The sequence below is a fragment of the Colius striatus genome, chromosome 17 (assembly GCF_028858725.1).
Source record: "Colius striatus isolate bColStr4 chromosome 17, bColStr4.1.hap1, whole genome shotgun sequence".
Lineage (NCBI taxonomy): Eukaryota > Metazoa > Chordata > Aves > Coliiformes > Coliidae > Colius > Colius striatus.
Window position 1 is genome coordinate 2,362,953 of NC_084775.1, and position 17,568 is coordinate 2,380,520.

The window sequence follows — 17,568 nt, forward strand, 5'->3', positions numbered from 1 at the left end:
ACTAGCTCAGGTAGATCTAGACTGGGAGCATAAAGGTGAGCTATTTATAGCTCGATGGGCCCATGAAACATCAGGACATCTGGGAAGAGATGCAACATATAGATGGGCTCGTGATCGAGGGGTGGACTTGACCATGGAAGCCATTACACAGGTCACCCATGAATGTGAAACGTGTGCTGCAATCAAGCGAGCCACACGAATCAAGTCTCCCTGGAACAGAGGCCGATGGCTGGGTTTTCAGTATGGTGAGGCCTGGCAAATTGACTATGTTGGACCGCTACCACGAACACATCAAGGCAAGCGTTATATACTCACCATGGTGGAAGCAACTACCGGTTGGTTGGAAACATACCCTGTAAACCACGCGACTGCCCGAAATACTGTCTTGGGTCTTGAAAGGCAAGTTTTGTGGCGACACGGCACTCCAGAAAGAATTGAATCAGATAATGGAACTCATTTTCGAAATAATCTCATAAACTCCTGGGCAAAGAAACATGGCATTGAGTGGATATACCACATCCCCTATCACCCACAAGCCTCTGGAAAGATTGAGAGATATAATGGGTTAGTAAAGACCATGTTGAGAGCACTGGGCAATGGGGCATGGAAGCAGTGGGATAAAAATTTAGCAGAAGCCACTTGACTGGTCAATAGCAGAGGTTCAACTAACCGTCCTGGTCCTGCCCAAACAAAACCACTACATACTGTGGGAGGAGATAAGGTCCCCGTAGTGCACCCAGGGAAATGGCTGGGGAAGGCAGTATGGGTTGCACCTCCCATGGGAAAGGGCAAACCCATTCGTGGGATTGTCTTTGCTCAAGGGCCTGGGTGTACTTGGTGGGTGATGAGAAAGGATGGGGAAACTCGATGTATACCTCAAGGAGACTTAACCTTGGGGGGAAAATAACCTGTTATGTGAGTTATCTGTTGTAGATGAACTTTGCAAGAAAAACCACACAAGTGGACAAACCAAGCCGGTGCTGGTGCCCAACACTGAACATACTGTTTCCCCTGGCCTGGATATCCATCTTGATAGATGAGACAGAAGTTATGACCTGCTCCAGTGAACATCTACAGAGGATGAAAGGCATAAGAATGTTGTTTGTTTGTTTGATGCAAGATGGAATACAAGAATGATGTTTGTCTGTTGAAGAGTGGGGGTACTGGTTAATGAGAGTGTATAAGAATGTATATGGCTTGTTAAGATGGTTTGTCTGAGCATGACATAAATGGTATGGAATAAGGGGTGGAGACTGTAGTGGGTCTGGGATGGTAGTGATTTTCCACAGCAGCTCCTGCAGTGCTGTGCTTACTGTTGATATCAATATTATGACTACTGCTTGCACAACATCAGGGCTGTCCCTCCAGCATTCCTTTCCCCACCTTCACCAATAGCTGTGGGTGGGCATGATCTTGGGAGGGACTATGGCCTGGACAGCTGACCCAGGCTGACCAAGGAGATATTCCATACCATATGACGTCAGCTCAGTAATATAAACTGGAGGAGAGGAGCAGGAAGGGGAGGTGAGATTCATTTCTGGCCTTCCCAAAGCAACCGCTACGCGTACCACAGCCCTGCTTCTCGGGAGGTGGCCGGACATCGCTGCTGATGGGAAGTAGAGAGGAACAGCTTTATCTGCTTTTGCTTTGCTTCCCGCGCGCGCGGCTTTGTTGCTTCTTTATTAAACTGCTTTTATCTCAACCCACGAGACTCCCATCTTATTTTCTCCCCTTCCCTGGCTTGCTGAGGAGGTGGGGGATAAAGCGGGGTGGTGGGCACCTGGCATCGAGCCAGGCTCAAACTACCACACATGGAAAGTAAAGAGTGCGGAGGCTCAGGGGAATTGTTCAGCCTGCACATCTACCAAAACCTGGTTGAAACATTTGGCTACGAAACAAAAGGAAGAGGAGCGTGATAACACGGCTCTAGAATTGGACACAGCCCCATCTGCCCCCACAGCTCCCATTCCAGTATAACCCCTCTTCCGTCATCATCTGATTTTAGACCCGATTCAGAGGCTGACGGTCCAGCGGGGCGATCGGCATCAGAGCTTGGAAATGTGGGTCCTTGCCCGGACTGTAGTGGATTGAGACAAGAGGAGGAATCAGATTCAGATTGGTCTACAGCCATACCTAGGAGAACGAGACGGCGTGCTCATTTGGTAACTCCTCTACGATCACGGCATGAGAGACGATCAGTAGCCCCCTTAAGGCAGGGAGCTGGCGGATGTGACAGGAGCCTTCTCTCCCTCAGATTTAACACTGTGGAAAGAATCGGCCGCTCTCTATAGAGAGGATCCTGGTAAAGTGGGAAGAATAATGGGAATGAGAATTAAAACTCAAAGTCCTGATTGGGATGAAATACGGCTGATTCTGGATACTCTTATGGATTCCAGTGAAAAACAAATGGTTAGGAGAAGTGCTGGAATGCAGGCAGAAGAAGATGTCCGTACTCGGACAGTAGATAGAGCCACAGACCAGACTTTCCCTATGGGGGACCCACCCCCCCCCCCCCCCCCCCAAAGGGACGATCATAGGCAGAGACTGAAGAGGTACCAAGAGTGGCTTTTCTATGGGGTCCAAAATGCCATGCCTAAAACTCTAAACTGGTCTACATTGTATGATACCAGGCAGGAAAGGAAAGAGTCCCCAAGAGCATTTTTGGAAAGACTGAAGGAAGCGGTTCGTAAATACACGGATTTGCAGCCTGAAGCTGAGCAAACCAAAGCGCAATTAGCCTTGATATCGTTGTTACCATCGCAGGAGGATATCAGAAAGAAAGTCCAAAAACTGGGAGGAACAGATCCAGGAAATTTGGTCAAATTAGTGGAAGGAGCCTGGAAAGTCTATAACAAGCGAGATCAAAGGAATGAGGAAAGCAAACGAAGACAATTCCTTGCAGTGGTGAACAGGGCTCCTGGATTTTCAAAGCAAAGACAAGGGCAGGGACAAAGCCCTATGAGAGGAGGGATAAGAGGAAGAGGACAAATTGGCAGAATCTCCCTTGGAACTAATCAATGTGCCTTTTGCAGGGAACAGGGACATTGGAAAAACGAATGCCCTAAACTAGCTGGTCAACAAGCTAAGGCTAAATCGATGATCTTGGGAGAATATATGGAGTGATGGGGACCACGGGCGAACCCAGCCGTGCCTCTGGTTACAACTAAGATGGGAGAAAAAGAGGTCACATTTTTGGTGGGTACAGGCGCAACATTTCGGTATTCAACAGCCAAAAGGGAAAAGGTACAACTCACGTGGACACGACTACCCCAAGGACTTAAAAAGAGCCGGAAAATCTTGAGGGATGAGTCAGCAAAGAAGCTACAAATGTGGAAGAAGGAAGAAACAGTGACCCCAGAACCAGAAGCCCTGATCCTGCAGCATGTGGATGACATTTGAAGAGCCACCGAAGCAAAGTCAGCCTGTGCTCAGGTAACCGCTGAACTTTGAAACTCTTTTGGGTCTCAATGAACATGAAGTGTCCAAGAAGAAAGATCGGGGAGCAGCCAAGCTGTAATAGTTTTGGGCTTTGAAATGTCAAAAGGGGGAAGAAAGCCGGGAACCAAGCAAAATGAAAGCATCTGTGCCGTGTTCCTGCGAGCCGGGGCCCGGGGAGCCGCCTCCGGGGGCTCTCCCCACCCCACATCCCCCGTTCACGCAGCCTTGCCCTCCCCGTGTCGGCAGGCTGCGGGACCGAGTGTTCCAGCTCTGAGCTCTGTGCTGCCGCAGCCTCTGGAACGCCGGGCTGCCGGCGCGGCTGCTCCCGGCGCTGCCGGCGCTGTCCTCACGCTGCCCTGGGCTGCGGGAGGCGGCTGCCCGGGGGCTGCTCCCTCCCGAGGGCTCCTTAAGCAGCGCGGAGCATCGTTCCCGCGGGCTGGGGCTGCGGCTGGGGCGGGGGCTGGGGCTGGGGGAGTTTCCTCCACAGGACCCTCAGGCTGGAGGCGAGTCCCTTGCCCGAGCCCGCCTTCCGCCCGCTGCTGCAGAGCGACAAGCCGTCAGTCGTGAGCCGGCGCCGGGCTGAGCCGCGCTCGTCCTTCTGGCCCTGGGCTCGGCCGAGCGCCCCACGGGACGGCCCGGGCGGAGAGTCCCCTTCCCCGGCTGCGGGCTGCTCTCGCTCGTCCTCGCCTTCGACCGCCTCTCGGACCTCGAAAGCGGCTGCGTGGCGGAGGTGGGCAGGGGAGGGGGCGAGGGGCTCAGCCCCCCGGCGATCAGCCTGACCGCGTGGCGAGAATGCAGCTGTAGCCCTGCAAGCCGTGCGGGGCCACGGCAGGACTGAGAGCCACCAACAGCTCCGTGTGAGTGCACCCGGACGGGCGAGACACTGTGTGAGGAGGGGCCATGGCACAGGCCGTGCTGGAGCCTGCGGGCCCAGAGCAGCCCCACACGAGAGGCAGAGAGGAGCTGCAGCCTTTGGGATAAACGCACGTCGGAGCAGCCCGTGCAGAGCTGTGTGTGTGTGAGGGACCCCACGGACGTGCAGGGACGACGGGTGCGGAGCCCACCTGCCCTGAGGGGGGACAAACGGCAGAAGCCATCAGGAACAGACCGACTGAAACCCCCACTCCCTTCCCCCTTGGCCGTTCAGGGAAGGAGGAGGTAAAAAGCCCGGCATCAGGGCTCTGAGCCCAGAAAGAAGGGAGAAGGTGTTCTTAAAGGGCTGGTCGGACTCTTCATCGTTGTACCACTCTGTGTTGTTTTATTTTGGGGTTTTATGGTTATACTTTAGTTGGTGTTGCATTAAATTATCTTCTGTTTTCTTCCCCAAGCCGAGTAGCCTGCTCTGTTTTGTCCTGGACCTTAAGCAGCAATTAAGCTCTCCCTGCCCTTTAGCAATCTTCAGGACTTTAGTCCTTGAGGCCAATCGCGGTCTTTTGTTCCTTGCTGGACCTAAACCACGACAGCCAAGTGAAGAGATTAATATCTTTTCCTTTGCTTAAGGAGGCATTTAACCAATCACTATGATATCGAGACATTTTACAGTAGTTAGGAAGCAACCAGGGGAAAGGGCAAATTCAACGATGGACATTCCATGCGTGCTTTGGATGGCAAGTGTAGCTCTTACTGTTTGACACTGTCCCAGGCTGCCCAGGGAGGTGAGAGAGTCCGAGCCCTGGAGATATTGCAAAGCCATGCAGCTGAGGTGCTGAGGGAGCTGGTGCACTGGTGGCTGTGCAGTGTGAGGACAGTGGTTGTCCTGGAGGATCTTGAAGAGATTTTTCCAGGCAAAAAGATCCTCTCATTCCATCATTCTCAAAGACAAGGCACAGAGAGGCAAGAGTTGGCTGCAGTTGGCTTTATTGCAGTACACGAAAAGATCCAGTGCAGAAAGACAGGGAAGGCAGAGACATTCCCTTTGTCCCCACAGCTCTCAGGAGAGGGGTTCCCTCAGGCTTCTGCCCCATGGCAGCCGTTGCAGAGCCAGGCCAGTGCCCGGTGGGATGCTGGTGGAGGGGCAGAGCGGGGCAGGAGGAGAGGAGTGGCCATGGGGAGAGGGGCAGGAGAGGAGGAGGGAGAGCAGGTGAGAGGCCGAGGTGTGTGAGGGTCCTTGGGCTGGGTCTAGCAGGGCCCGCAGGTGTCCCAGAGCTTCTTGCTGTAGCGGGGCACGGCGCAAGGGCTGCAGGTGGGAGCAGCGTAGGCTGTGCCAAAGGTGCAGAGGCCCCCCGAGCCCAGCGTGGCCCCGGCGCCGTAGAGGCCCCCCAGCCCCAGGGAGCCCCCAAAGGCGGGTGCTCCGGAGGAGCCCACCACGGCTTGCTGCGGGAAGGAGCTGAGGATGGGGCCGGGGAAGGTGACGACGACGGGGGGCGGCTGGATGAAGGCCGTGGAGTCGGGGCACTGCCGGGCGCACAGCTCGTTGCAGCTCTCAGCGATGGGCTGGGGCACGGCCACGCTGGCCTTTGGTGGGCACAGCTCGGAGCAAGACATCTTGGCACGGGCTGGCACGGGCTCTGCAAGAGGACAGAGACTGAGAGAGAGCAGCAGAGGGGAGCCCCTGAGGCAGAGGGGCCCGGGCTGGAAATGGGCAGCAGCAGGAGAAGCGCTCGCAGCCTTACCCTGTTCCCAGAGGAGAAGGCACCAGAGCAGGGCTTGGCAGAGCCTGGCACAGGCAGAGCTCTTATAGCAGCCCCAGCATTGCTCAGCCTGGCCTGGGCCAATCTGCAGAGCCGGCACTCCCTCCCTCCTGCCAGGCAGGACAGTCCAGGGCTGTTTGTCTCCTGCCCCTCCCTGTGGCAGCATCCCCTGGCCACACCAGCTTCTCCCCCTGCCCAGCCTGTGCTGCTGCTGTCTCAGCAGTGCCCAGGAGCTGAGGGCCATGCTGTTCCCCATCCTTGCTGAGTGTTTGGGCTGTTAGAAATGTGCCTTTTAGCTAGGGAGAAGCCACTTGCTTATGTATTTTAAAATCCTGGGACTAAGCTTTCTATAGAACAAAATGAGTGGCCGTTCTCCCTCACAAGTTGTTGGGAAAACAAAGCTGTGGACACTCTTCTCCCCCAAGATACCTGCTGTGAACTCTACAAATCTGCAGGTGTGGAAGCTGAAGGAAACCTACCCCTGTCACAAGCCTGGTTCCTCCTGTTCAAAGCATGCAGGAAAAATTCCCCTTCTTATGCAGGAAGGAAAGCTGTTAGAGCTTCACCAAGGCACGAGGTGGTACTCGTGCCCCTCTGTTGCCACCTTTGAGAGATGCTCTGGGACTTTTCCTGTACTGACCCTCACTAGCTATGTGCTCTCTTTGACAGAGGAGTTTGCACTCAAGCCCCGTGCTACTGCATTATCATGGAGTACTGTGCACACGGGCAGCTCTACGAAGTCCTGAGAGCAGGGCGGAAAGTCACCCCGCGGCTGCTCGTGGATTGGTCCACGGGGATTGCAAGTGGGATGAATTATCTGCACCTTCACAAAATCATCCATCGAGACCTCAAGTCACCAAAGTGAGTCTCTAGCTACATACAACCTAGTTGTGGTTGTCCTTTTCTTTTCTGGAGATATAGTTTAAAGGTCAAGTCCAAAGCCCTGTTGCTTTTTTCTGTGTTGGCTCAAATGAGAATGAAACTAATGAAACCTATTGCCAACCCCCTCCTGTGCTGCAGTTTAACAGGACTGGAAATTTTACCAATGTCTTACATGATAAATAGCTGTCAGGAAATATTTTTAATGATTTGATGGTGTCTGGCCCTTTTTGAAAGTGGGATATTCTGTTGCTGTTTTCATTTTCCTTTCTCATTTGTTCTTTTGTTATTCCTCTGGTTTTCTGGAATACATCTTTCTCTGTTGCTTTCTGACTTAGAATTATCTTGCTCCTTATGTTCTTATTCCCTAGAGATGTTTATGTTCTTATTCCCTAGAGGTTTATCACTCCTTTAGCCTCTAACATGACTGTGGCAGTGTGTTAAGATAATACTTTCAGATGGTTTACAGTGCAGTTTAAGGTTCAGCTCTACTAAAATCCCCAGATATAGTGAATCTTCAGTGACTTGTTAATTTGCAATTCTATCAGGGTGGATTTTTTTTGACTTGTAGCAGTTAGAGGCACAAAACACAACCACTCCAAAGAGAGGGAATGCTTTCATTGGTGAAAATGGATGATGTGTTTTCTTGTACTGCAGTTGTGAAGAGCGTGGCCTCATCAACTGTTGCTGTTGATTAAGAAGGGATTTACTCCCAGTTGTTGTGGTACAAGACATTGCAAAATGTTGATTTGTTTGTGGTTTGTTTTGTTTTTTCCTCCCCCTCCAGTGTTTTAGTTACACACACAGATGCAGTAAAAATTTCAGATTTTGGTACATCTAAAGAACTGAGTGATAAAAGTACCAAAATGTCCTTTGCTGGAACTGTGGCTTGGATGGCCCCTGAGGTGATACGCAACGAGCCTGTCTCTGAGAAGGTGGATATCTGGTGAGTAGTTACTGATGTTTGACTGTCTTCACCTTCTGTTTAGCTGCTCGGTTTCCCAGCACTTACGTGTTCAGCACTCTTCTCATTGTAGGCATGGAGATGGTTTGCTATGTGGTGGGTCATTCCTTTCTCCACCTGCTTAGTGCCATGAACTTTGTCACTGAAGCACGGGCTATGGTGGAGAGAGAAATGGGATACCTGTGTAAAGGCTGTGTGCTGAGATTGGAAGGTGCCTAGTAAGACTCAGTGCAGGCTGTCTGTACCTTGCAGAGTCGTAAGGAAGCAAATGCAACAGTTCTTTCCTGTGTCATTATCCAGGTCAGGACCTTCTTCCAGTTCTAGTGCACAGGGGCAGCTTCAGCAGAATGGGTATTTTTCACCAGCTTTCTACTCTCCTCAAGGCCACGTTTGAGCTGTAGGGAGGCCTGTACTCTGCTAGCTTGAAGGATCCAACCACCTTTTGCTTTCTACGTATTGGACTTGGCTGTTACTTGTACAACCACAGGGTTACAGTTGAGTGAATCTAACCCTGGATCAAAGAGGGAGGAAACCAGCACACATTGTAAGAGTTTTTCTGTCCCATGTGAACATTTTTCTGTGCCCAAAGGAACATGAGGAGAGGTTTGAATCTCCATGACACTGAGGAATTCTTGAGAGGGGACTCAGCCTTGGAGCTCCTTTGGGATGCCTCTTAACAGGTTTCAGGATCCTCAAGGGATCTGCATCTCTGTTTCAGCCTTGTTATTTCTGCATATTAAATGTCAGGAGCCAAGAGAAACACCCTTCTCCCTGCTTTTGCAGCTAAGATGAATTTTCCTTCTAGTGGGTTTTTTTTAGCTTCAAATGCTGCCACTTCCCCTAGGCAGCATGTCAGTGCCATGGGTAGTTCTGAGCATGAGGGAAGTCAGGCAGCAGCCTGCTGCTTGTCTTCTAGCTAAGACCTGGGTCATGACATTAAGTCAAGATTTCCTGTAGGGAAAGGGAAAAATCTTGTAACCTGCTGTCTGCGCCAGGCTCTGCAGGGAGGATGAGCCTACGCCCAGTGCCCAAAGGGCCAACCCAGCCAGGGTGCTGGGCAGCTGGAGCTCTGTCTGAAGGCACAAGCTCAAGCAGCCATGGCTGGGTTGGCCCTTTGGGCACTGGGTGCAGGCTCATCCTCCCTGCACAGCCTGGCTGCAGGCACAGGGCAGAGCTGTCTTCCCAGGACACAGCCCAAACACTCAGCAAGGATGGGGAACAGCATGGCCCTCAGCTCCTGGGCACTGCCCCCAGCCTAGAGCTGCTGCTGCCCTTTAGCTGAGACAGCAGCAGCACAGGCTGGGCAGGGGGAGAAGCTGGTGTGGCCAGCGGATGCTGCCACAGGGAGGGGCAGGAGACAAACAGCCCTGGACTGTCCTGCCTGGCAGGAGGGAGGGAGTGCCGGCTCTGCAGATTGGCCCAGGCCAGGCTGAGCAATGCTGGGGCTGCTATAAGAGCTCTGCCTGTGCCAGGCTCTGCCAAGCCCTGCTCTGGTGCCTTCTCCTCTAGGAACAGGGTAAGGCTGCGAGCGCTTCTCCTGCTGCTGCCCATTTCCAGCCCGGGCCCCTCTGCCTCAGGGGCTCCCCTCTGCTGCTCTCTCTCAGTCTCTGTCCTCTTGCAGAGCCCGTGCCAGCCCGTGCCAAGATGTCTTGCTCCGAGCTGTGCCCACCAAAGGCCAGCGTGGCCGTGCCCCAGCCCATCGCTGAGAGCTGCAACGAGCTGTGCGCCCGGCAGTGCCCCGACTCCACGGCCTTCATCCAGCCACCCCCCGTCGTCGTCACCTTCCCCGGCCCCATCCTCAGCTCCTTCCCGCAGCAAGCCGTGGTGGGCTCCTCCGGAGCACCCGCCTTTGGGGGCTCCCTGGGGCTGGGGGGCCTCTACGGCGCCGGGGCCACGCTGGGCTCGGGGGGCCTCTGCACCTTTGGCAGAGCCTACGCTGCTCCCGCCTGCAGCCCTTGCGCCGTGCCCCGCTACAGCAAGAAGCTCTGGGACACCTGCGGGCCCTGCTAGACCCAGACCAAGGACCCTCACACACCTCGGCCTCTCCCCTGCTCTCCCTCCTCCTCTCCTGCCCCTCTCCCCATGGCCACTCCTCTCCTCCTGCCCCGCTGTGCCCCTCCACCAGCATCCCACCGGGCACTGGCCTGGCTCTGCAACGGCTGCCACGGGGCAGAAGCCTGAGGGAACCCCTCTCCTGAGAGCTGTGGGGACAAAGGGAATGTCTCTGCCTTCCCTGTCTTTCTGCACTGGATCTTTTCGTGTACTGCAATAAAGCCAACTGCAGCCAACTCTTGCCTCTCTGTGCCTTGTCTTTGAGAATGATGGAATGAGAGGATCTTTTTGTCTGGTGCCATTCGCCCCTTGGGTGTCTGTTAACTGATTGGAAGGCATTTAGGAGCGATTTTCTTAAAGATCAACTTATAGCATACTGTTATCACGTGTGGCTGTTGTATGATTTGGAGAGTGGGGAAAAGTGGCCCTTAAACGGGACATTGAATTTTAATATCATTTTGCAGTTAATGGTATTTTGTAAAGGGAAAGGAAACGGGATGAGGTCCCATATGTAGATCTTTTGTCTCTGAGAGAAACCAGATGGGCAAAAGGAATTGGAATTGGCTGAACAGGCATGTAAGCAAATGTCATGGAAAGTAAAGAGTGCGGAGGCTCAGGGGAATTGTTCAGCCTGCACATCTACCAAAGCCTGGTTTAAACATTTGGCTACGAAACAAAAGGAAGAGGAGCGTGATAACACGGCTCTAGAATTGGACACAGCCCCATCTGCCCCCACAGCTCCCATTCCAGAATAACAGGAATGAGAATTAGAGCTCAAAATCCTGATTGGGATGAAATACGGCTGATTCTGGATACTCTTATGGATTCCAGTGAAAAACAAACGGTTAGGAGAAGTGCTGGAATGCGGGCAGAAGAAGATGTCCGTACTCGGACAGTAGATAGAGCCACAGACCAGACTTTCCCTACGGGGGACCCTCACCCCCAAAGGGACGATCATAGGCAGAGACTGAAGAGGTACCAAGAGTGGCTTTTCTATGGGGTCCAAAATGCCATGCCAAAAACTCTAAACTGGTCTACATTGTATGATACCAGGCAGGAAAGGAAAGAGTCCCCAAGAGCATTTCTGGAAAGACCGAAGGAAGCGGTTCGTAAATACACGGATTTGCAGCCTGAAGCTGAGCAAACCAAAGCGCAATTAGCCTTGATATCGTTGTTACCATCGCAGGAGGATATCAGAAAGAAAGTCCAAAAACTGGGAGGAACAGATCCAGGAAATTTGGTCAAATTAGTGGAAGGAGCCTGGAAAGTCTATAACAAGCGAGATCAAAGGAATGAGGAAAGCAAACGAAGACAATTCCTTGCAGTGGTGAACAGGGCTCCTGGATTTTCAAAGCAAAGACAAGGGCGGGGACAAAGCCCTATGAGAGAAGAGATAAGAGGAAGAGGACAAATTGGCAGAACCTCCCTTGGAACTAATCAATGTGCCTTTTTCAGGGAAGAGGGACATTGGAAAAACGAATGCCCTAAACTAGCTGGTCAACAAGCTACAGCTAAATCGATGGTCTTGGGAGAATATATGGAGTGATGGGGACCACGGGCGAACCCAGACGAGCCTCTGGTTACAACTAAGATGGGAGAAAAAGAGGTCACATTTTTGGTGGGTACAGGCGCAACATTTTCGGTATTAAACGGTCAAAAGGGAAAAGGTACAACTGACATGGACACGACTACCCCAAGGACTTAAAAAGAGCCGGAAAATCTTGAGGGATGAGTCAGCAAAGAAGCTACAAATGTGGAAGAAGGAAGAAACAGTGACCCCAGAACCAGAACCCCTAATCCTACAGCATGTGGATGACATTTGAAGAGCCACCGAAGCAAATCAGCCTGTGCTCAGGTAACTGCTGAACTTTGAAACTCTTTTGGGTCTCAATGAACATGAAGTGTCCAAGAAGAAAGCTCAGAGAGCAGGCAAACTGGAATAGATTTGGGCTTTGAAATGTCAAAAGGGGAAAGAAAGCTGGGAACCAAGCAAAATGAAAGCATCTGTGCCGTGTTCCTGCGAGCCGGGGCCCGGGGAGCCGCCTCCGGGGGCTCTCCCCACCCCACATCCCCCGTTCACGCAGCCTTGCCCTCCCCGTGTCGGCAGGCTGCGGGACCGAGTGTTCCAGCTCTGAGCTCTGTGCTGCCGCAGCCTCTGGAACGCCGGGCTGCCGGCGCGGCTGCTCCCGGCGCTGCCGGCGCTGTCCTCACGCTGCCCTGGGCTGCGGGAGGCGGCCGCCCGGGGGCTGCTCCCTCCCGAGGGCTCCTTAAGCAGCGCGGAGCATCGTTCCCGCGGGCTGGGGCTGCGGCTGGGGCTGGGGCTGGGGGAGTGTCCTCCACAGGACCCTCAGGCTGGAGGCGAGTCCCTTGCCCGAGCCCGCCTTCCGCCCGCTGCTGCACAGCGACAAGCCGTCAGTCGTGAGCCGGCGCCGGGCTGAGCCGCGCTCGTCCTTCTGGCCCTGGGCTCGGCCGAGCGCCCCACGGGACGGCCCGGGCGGAGAGTCCCCTTCCCCGGCTGCGGGCTGCTCTCGCTCGTCCTCGCCTTCGACCGCCTCTCGGACCTCGAAAGCGGCTGCGTGGCGGAGGTGGGCAGGGGAGGGGGCGAGGGGCTCAGCCCCCCGGCGATCAGCCTGACCGCGTGGCGAGAATGCAGCTGTAGCCCTGCAAGCCGTGCGGGGCCACGGCAGGACTGAGAGTCACCAGCAGCTCCGCGTGAGTGCACCCGGACGGGCGAGACACCGTGTGAGGAGGGGCCATGGCACAGGCCGTGCTGGAGCCTGCGGGCCCAGAGCAGCCCCACACGAGAGGCAGAGAGGAGCTGCAGCCTTTGGGATAAACGCACGTCGGAGCAGCCCGTGCAGAGCTGTGTGTGTGTGAGGGACCCCACGGACGTGCAGGGACGACGGGTGCGGAGCCCACCTGCCCTGAGGGGGGCAAACGGCAGAAGCCATCAGGAACAGACCGACTGAAACCCCCACTCCCTGCCCCCTTGGCCGCTCAGGGAAGGAGGAGGTAAAAAGCCCGGCATCAGGGCTCTGAGCCCAGAAAGAAGGGAGAAGGTGTTCTTAAAGGGCTGGTCGGACTCTTCATCGTTGTACCACTCTGTGTTGTTTTATTTTGGGGTTTTATGGTTATACTTCAGTTGGTATTGCATTAAATTATCTTCTGTTTTCTTCCCCAAGCCGAGTAGCCTGCTCTCTTTTGTCCTGGACCTTAAGCAGCAATTAAGCTCTCCCTGCCCTTTAGCAATCTTCAGGACTTTAGTCCTTGAGGCCGATCGCGGTCTTTTGTTCCTTGCTGGACCTAAACCACGACAGCCAAGTGAAGAGATTAATATCTTTTCTTTAGCCTAAGGAGGCATTTAACCAATCACTATGATATGGAGATATTTTACAGTAGTTAGGAAGCAACCAAGGGAAAGGGCAAATTCAACGATGGACATTCCACGCGTGCTTTGGATGGCAAGTGTAGCTCTTACTGTTTGACACGAATCAGAACCTTGACAAGTGGACCTAAGGCCGCAGCACAATTGGAGGAGATATCGTCTGTGTCCCCCAGCGCTGCAAAAGAAAGAAGTGCCTGCTTCTCGGCATCCCCGTGGAGAGAAGTTGTTTGGCGACTGCGGCCCCGTCAGCGGCCGCTGCTGGAGGAGCCCGGGCCGCAGCACGGCAGCATCATCGTGCCGGGAAGGCGGGCGCTGCTGAGCCTCAAGCCGAGGCGTGAGGGAGGGGGGCCCTGGGCCCCGTGGGCCCCCCAGCGCTTGTCCCCGAGCGCTGCAGCTGAGCCGTGGGGCGGCAGCGCCGTGGGGCACAGCCTGACGCGCAGGTTCCCGCACAAGAAGCGCATCCCTCCCGCCAGCCCGGCCCTCAGCCGGCTCCGGGAGCTGCCGCCGCAGGAGCCCTCCCCACAGCCCAGCGCCACGAGCAGGGGCAGCGGCCCGACGTGGAGCCTCCCGGCCCCTGCCCCGACCCCCCCATTCCTTCCCGAGGAGCAGCCTCCCGGAGAGCTGCCGCGTCCCCCCTCTCTGCACAAACCCAACCCGAACGCGAGCCGTTTGCCGCGGGCCGGCGGCAAATCGAGGCGCTTGTGCGGCGTGGAACGGCAGCCGCTCGGGCTCGGCTCTGGGCTCTGCCATGCAGATGTCGGGCAGCCCGGCGCCGGCCTGGGCCGAGCAGAAGCGATGGGGGCAGCGCAGGCGGAACGCGCCCCAGCTCCCCGGCTGCCGCTCGGCTCAGCGATTGTCCCCGGCGGCGGGCGGGGAGCAGAGCCCGGGGCTGGGGCGGCCTCGCTGCCCCCCTGCGCCCCGCCGGCCAGGCTGCGGGGAAGGGAAGGCGGCTGTTTGCAGGAGGGGCTGCGCGTCCGTTCACGGCGATGGGCAGCGGGGAGAGGCTGCAGCACGGACACGGGCAGAAGCAAGTGCATCTACACAGACGGGATGCAGCTGGGACGGCGGGGGAGGCGCGGGCTGGGAGGCTGAGCCGGGGCTGCCGGCCGAAAGGGGGAGTTTTGGGGCGCGTCTGCTCAGCGATCACTGAATCTCTCTCAGCTGCGCCCTGGCTTCTTGAGTCTGGGCTCAGCAGACCAGCTGCTCAGCTGGAGGTGTTCGGCCTAGAGAGGAGGCACAGGAGAGACATCATCAGTCTCTAGAGCTACCTGAAAGGAGGTTGTGGACAGCTGCAGGTCGGTCTCTTCTCCAAAGTCACAAGTGAGAGCAAAGGAGGAAACTGCCTCATGTTGCAGAAAGGCAGGGTTTAGACTGGAGCTGAGGAAGACATTTTTCCCCGAGAGGGTTGTTGGACACTGTCCCAGGCTGCCCAGGGAGGTGAGAGAGTCCCAGCCCTGGAGATATTGCAAAGCCATGCAGCTGAGGTGCTGAGGGAGCTGGTGCACTGGTGGCTGTGCAGTGTGAGGACAGTGGTTGGCCTGGAGCATCTTCAAGAGCTTTTTGCAGGCAAAAAGATCCTCTCATTCCATCATTCTCAAAGACAAGGCACAGAGAGGCAAGAGTTGGCTGCAGTTGGCTTTATTGCAGTACACGAAAAGATCCAGTGCAGAAAGACAGGGAAGGCAGAGACATTCCCTTTGTCCCCACAGCTCTCAGGAGAGGGGCTCCCTCAGGCTTCTGCCCCGTGGCAGCCATTGCAGAGCCAGGCCAGTGCCCGGTGGGATGCTGGTGGAGGGGCAGAGCGGGGCAGGAGGAGAGGAGTGGCCATGGGGAGAGGGGCAGGAGAGGAGGAGGGAGAGCAGGCGAGAGGCCGAGGTGTGTGAGGGTCCTTGGGCTGGGTCTAGCAGGGCCCGCAGGTGTCCCAGAGCTTCTTGCTGTAGCGGGGCACGGCGCAAGGGCTGCAGGCGGGAGCAGCGTAGGCTCTGCCAAAGGTGCAGAGGCCCCCCGAGCCCAGCGTGGCCCCGGCGCCGTAGAGGCCCCCCAGCCCCAGGGAGCCCCCAAAGGCGGGTGCTCCGGAGGAGCCCACCACGGCTTGCTGCGGGAAGGAGCTGAGGATGGGGCCGGGGAAGGTGACGACGACGGGGGGTGGCTGGATGAAGGCCGTGGAGTCGGGGCACTGCCGGGCGCACAGCTCGTTGCAGCTCTCAGCGATGGGCTGGGGCACGGCCACGCTGGCCTTTGGTGGGCACAGCTCGGAGCAGGACATCTTGGCACGGGCTGGCACGGGCTCTGCAAGAGGACAGAGACTGAGAGAGAGCAGCAGAGGGGAGCCCCTGAGGCAGAGGGGCCCGGGCTGGAAATGGGCAGCAGCAGGAGAAGCGCTCGCAGCCTTACCCTGTTCCTAGACGAGAAGGCACCAGAGCAGGGCTTGGCAGAGCCTGGCACAGGCAGAGCTCTTATAGCAGCCCCAGCATTGCTCAGCCTGGCCTGGGCCAATCTGCAGAGCCGGCACTCCCTCCCTCCTGCCAGGCAGGACAGTCCAGGGCTGTTTGTCTCCCGCCCCTCCCTGTGGCAGCATCCCCTGGCCACACCAGCTTCTCCCCCTGCCCAGCCTGTGCTGCTGCTGTCTCAGCTAAAGGGCAGCAGCAGCTCTAGGCTGGGGGCAGCGCCCAGGAGCTGAGGGTCAGCGGCGGATGCCAGCGCTGGCCCAGGGCAGCCCTTTTCTGGCGGCTGGACGAGCGCGGGGAGGAGCTGCCACGCTGGGGCACGCGGCTGGTGGCGGCCGAGCCCCTTCCTCCTCCCTGCGTGGCACGCTGCCGCGAAGTTTTCGGCTCTTGGCCTCTAAAACCAGGCTCGAAGTCTGCAACCCAGACCCTAAGCCTGAAAAACCCAGGCTCGAAGCCTGAAACCAGACTCTAAGTCTGAAACAACCGGGCTCAAAGCCTGAAAAACCCAGGCTCGAAGCCTGAACAACCAGCTCCAAGCCTACTTCATGCGGCGATCAACCCAGGGTCCGATTCTCAGCTGGGTGGGTAGAAATCAGTCCTACTCAATGTGATATCAGAAATCTTCTCTTTATTGAGAGCAGGCTCTAACTTATATACCCAGCAGCTTCAAAGCCAGCTCAGCAACAGCAGCTAATAGATTACATTCTTGTGTTCATCCTACTTGTGGTTTCTGCCATAAGCAAGCTCCCTCACATTTTCCCATCTTCTTTTTCCCCCGTAGTTGTTTTCCACCTTGAGCTGTTAGCTCGTTGGCTGAAAACAGCCCGACCTTGAAGGAGCAGAAAGCGGCCTGCTGTCTGCACTGACTACGTGACAGCAACTGCTTTAACCATGGCTCTGACTCTGGTCTTGATTGTGCATTAAATTCATATAACTAGAACTCAGATTGCCTTGCCCCATCAGGCCTAACATTATACCCTGGGATCCATGTCCATTCTCCCTTAACCACTCCTCGACAAATCCCCCGTTTTGTTTTTGCACAGTCAAGACTGAGTCAGTCAATTTATGCACTGCCTTCATAACACAACTATATACTATTCTAAACATTACAAGCAAAAGCAAAATAACCAAAATCCATCTTAACCCTTCTTTGATTATCATAGTCAACCAAGGTGACAACCCCCAAAAGCTGATTGAAGCCAATTATCAAAAGGGTTATAACCCACCGTAATATTCTTAGTGTGAGCCTTTAAATATGCCAAAGCTTTGTGAATAGATTCACTATGATCAGAAAGATTAAAACAACACATGCCTTCAAAGTCTTGGCATCCGTGCCCTTGTGCCAATAGCAAAAAATCAATAGCTGCACGATCTTGCAATCAGGCATGTGTAAGGCTTTTCTGGTCTGCTAACAATTTTCCAATAACATCAGTAGTAACATTAGCTTGCTGCTCCGACCAACACACTAGCTTTTCTAACTGCCGTAAGGCCTGGGCTGCAGCCAGCCCAGGTACAAATGCTGAAGCAAATACACTCGCCGTCATGGACCGCAATTGTACTTTACCATCACAATCTCCTTTTAAGTTGTGGGTGTCTCTTGTTTTCTGTAACTTGGTAATTTTTAACCAGTCCTGCTGTCGAGGAACAAACAAAGTTAGTTTCCCTAAATAACATGGTTTCTAGATCTCTCTCTTGATCTACAGTAAATGCCTCCTCCTGAGCAATGAGGATATCATGCATACAATGATACACAAGTGCATGTCTAATACTACT

The 17,568-nt window shown here is 55.1% G+C and overlaps 3 protein-coding genes and 1 pseudogene across 3 annotated transcripts; 2 read left to right on the top strand and 2 right to left on the bottom strand.

The window, feature by feature from the left end:
- Positions 1 to 5,539: 5,539 nt before the first annotated feature.
- LOC133627095 (scale keratin-like) lies at positions 5,540 to 5,956 on the bottom strand. Its single transcript, XM_062010258.1, has one exon. The coding sequence runs from the start codon at positions 5,920 to 5,922 to the stop codon at positions 5,557 to 5,559; it is 366 nt and encodes a 121-aa protein (XP_061866242.1). The 5' UTR covers positions 5,923 to 5,956; the 3' UTR covers positions 5,540 to 5,556.
- Positions 5,957 to 6,427: 471 nt separating this feature from the next.
- Positions 6,428 to 8,235, top strand: LOC133627120 (mitogen-activated protein kinase kinase kinase 13-like; annotated as a pseudogene).
- Positions 8,236 to 9,521: 1,286 nt separating this feature from the next.
- On the top strand, positions 9,522 to 9,921 carry LOC133627079 (scale keratin-like). The gene has a single exon (XM_062010204.1). It carries the CDS (start codon positions 9,556 to 9,558, stop codon positions 9,919 to 9,921), a length of 366 nt encoding a protein of 121 aa, XP_061866188.1. The 5' UTR covers positions 9,522 to 9,555.
- Positions 9,922 to 15,056: 5,135 nt separating this feature from the next.
- LOC133627065 (scale keratin-like) lies at positions 15,057 to 15,881 on the bottom strand. The gene is made up of 2 exons (XM_062010155.1): positions 15,743 to 15,881; positions 15,057 to 15,637 (listed from the first exon to the last, which is right to left on the bottom strand). Exon 2 carries the CDS (start codon positions 15,612 to 15,614, stop codon positions 15,249 to 15,251), a length of 366 nt encoding a protein of 121 aa, XP_061866139.1. The 5' UTR covers positions 15,615 to 15,637; positions 15,743 to 15,881; the 3' UTR covers positions 15,057 to 15,248.
- Between the last annotated feature and the right edge of the window lie 1,687 nt (positions 15,882 to 17,568).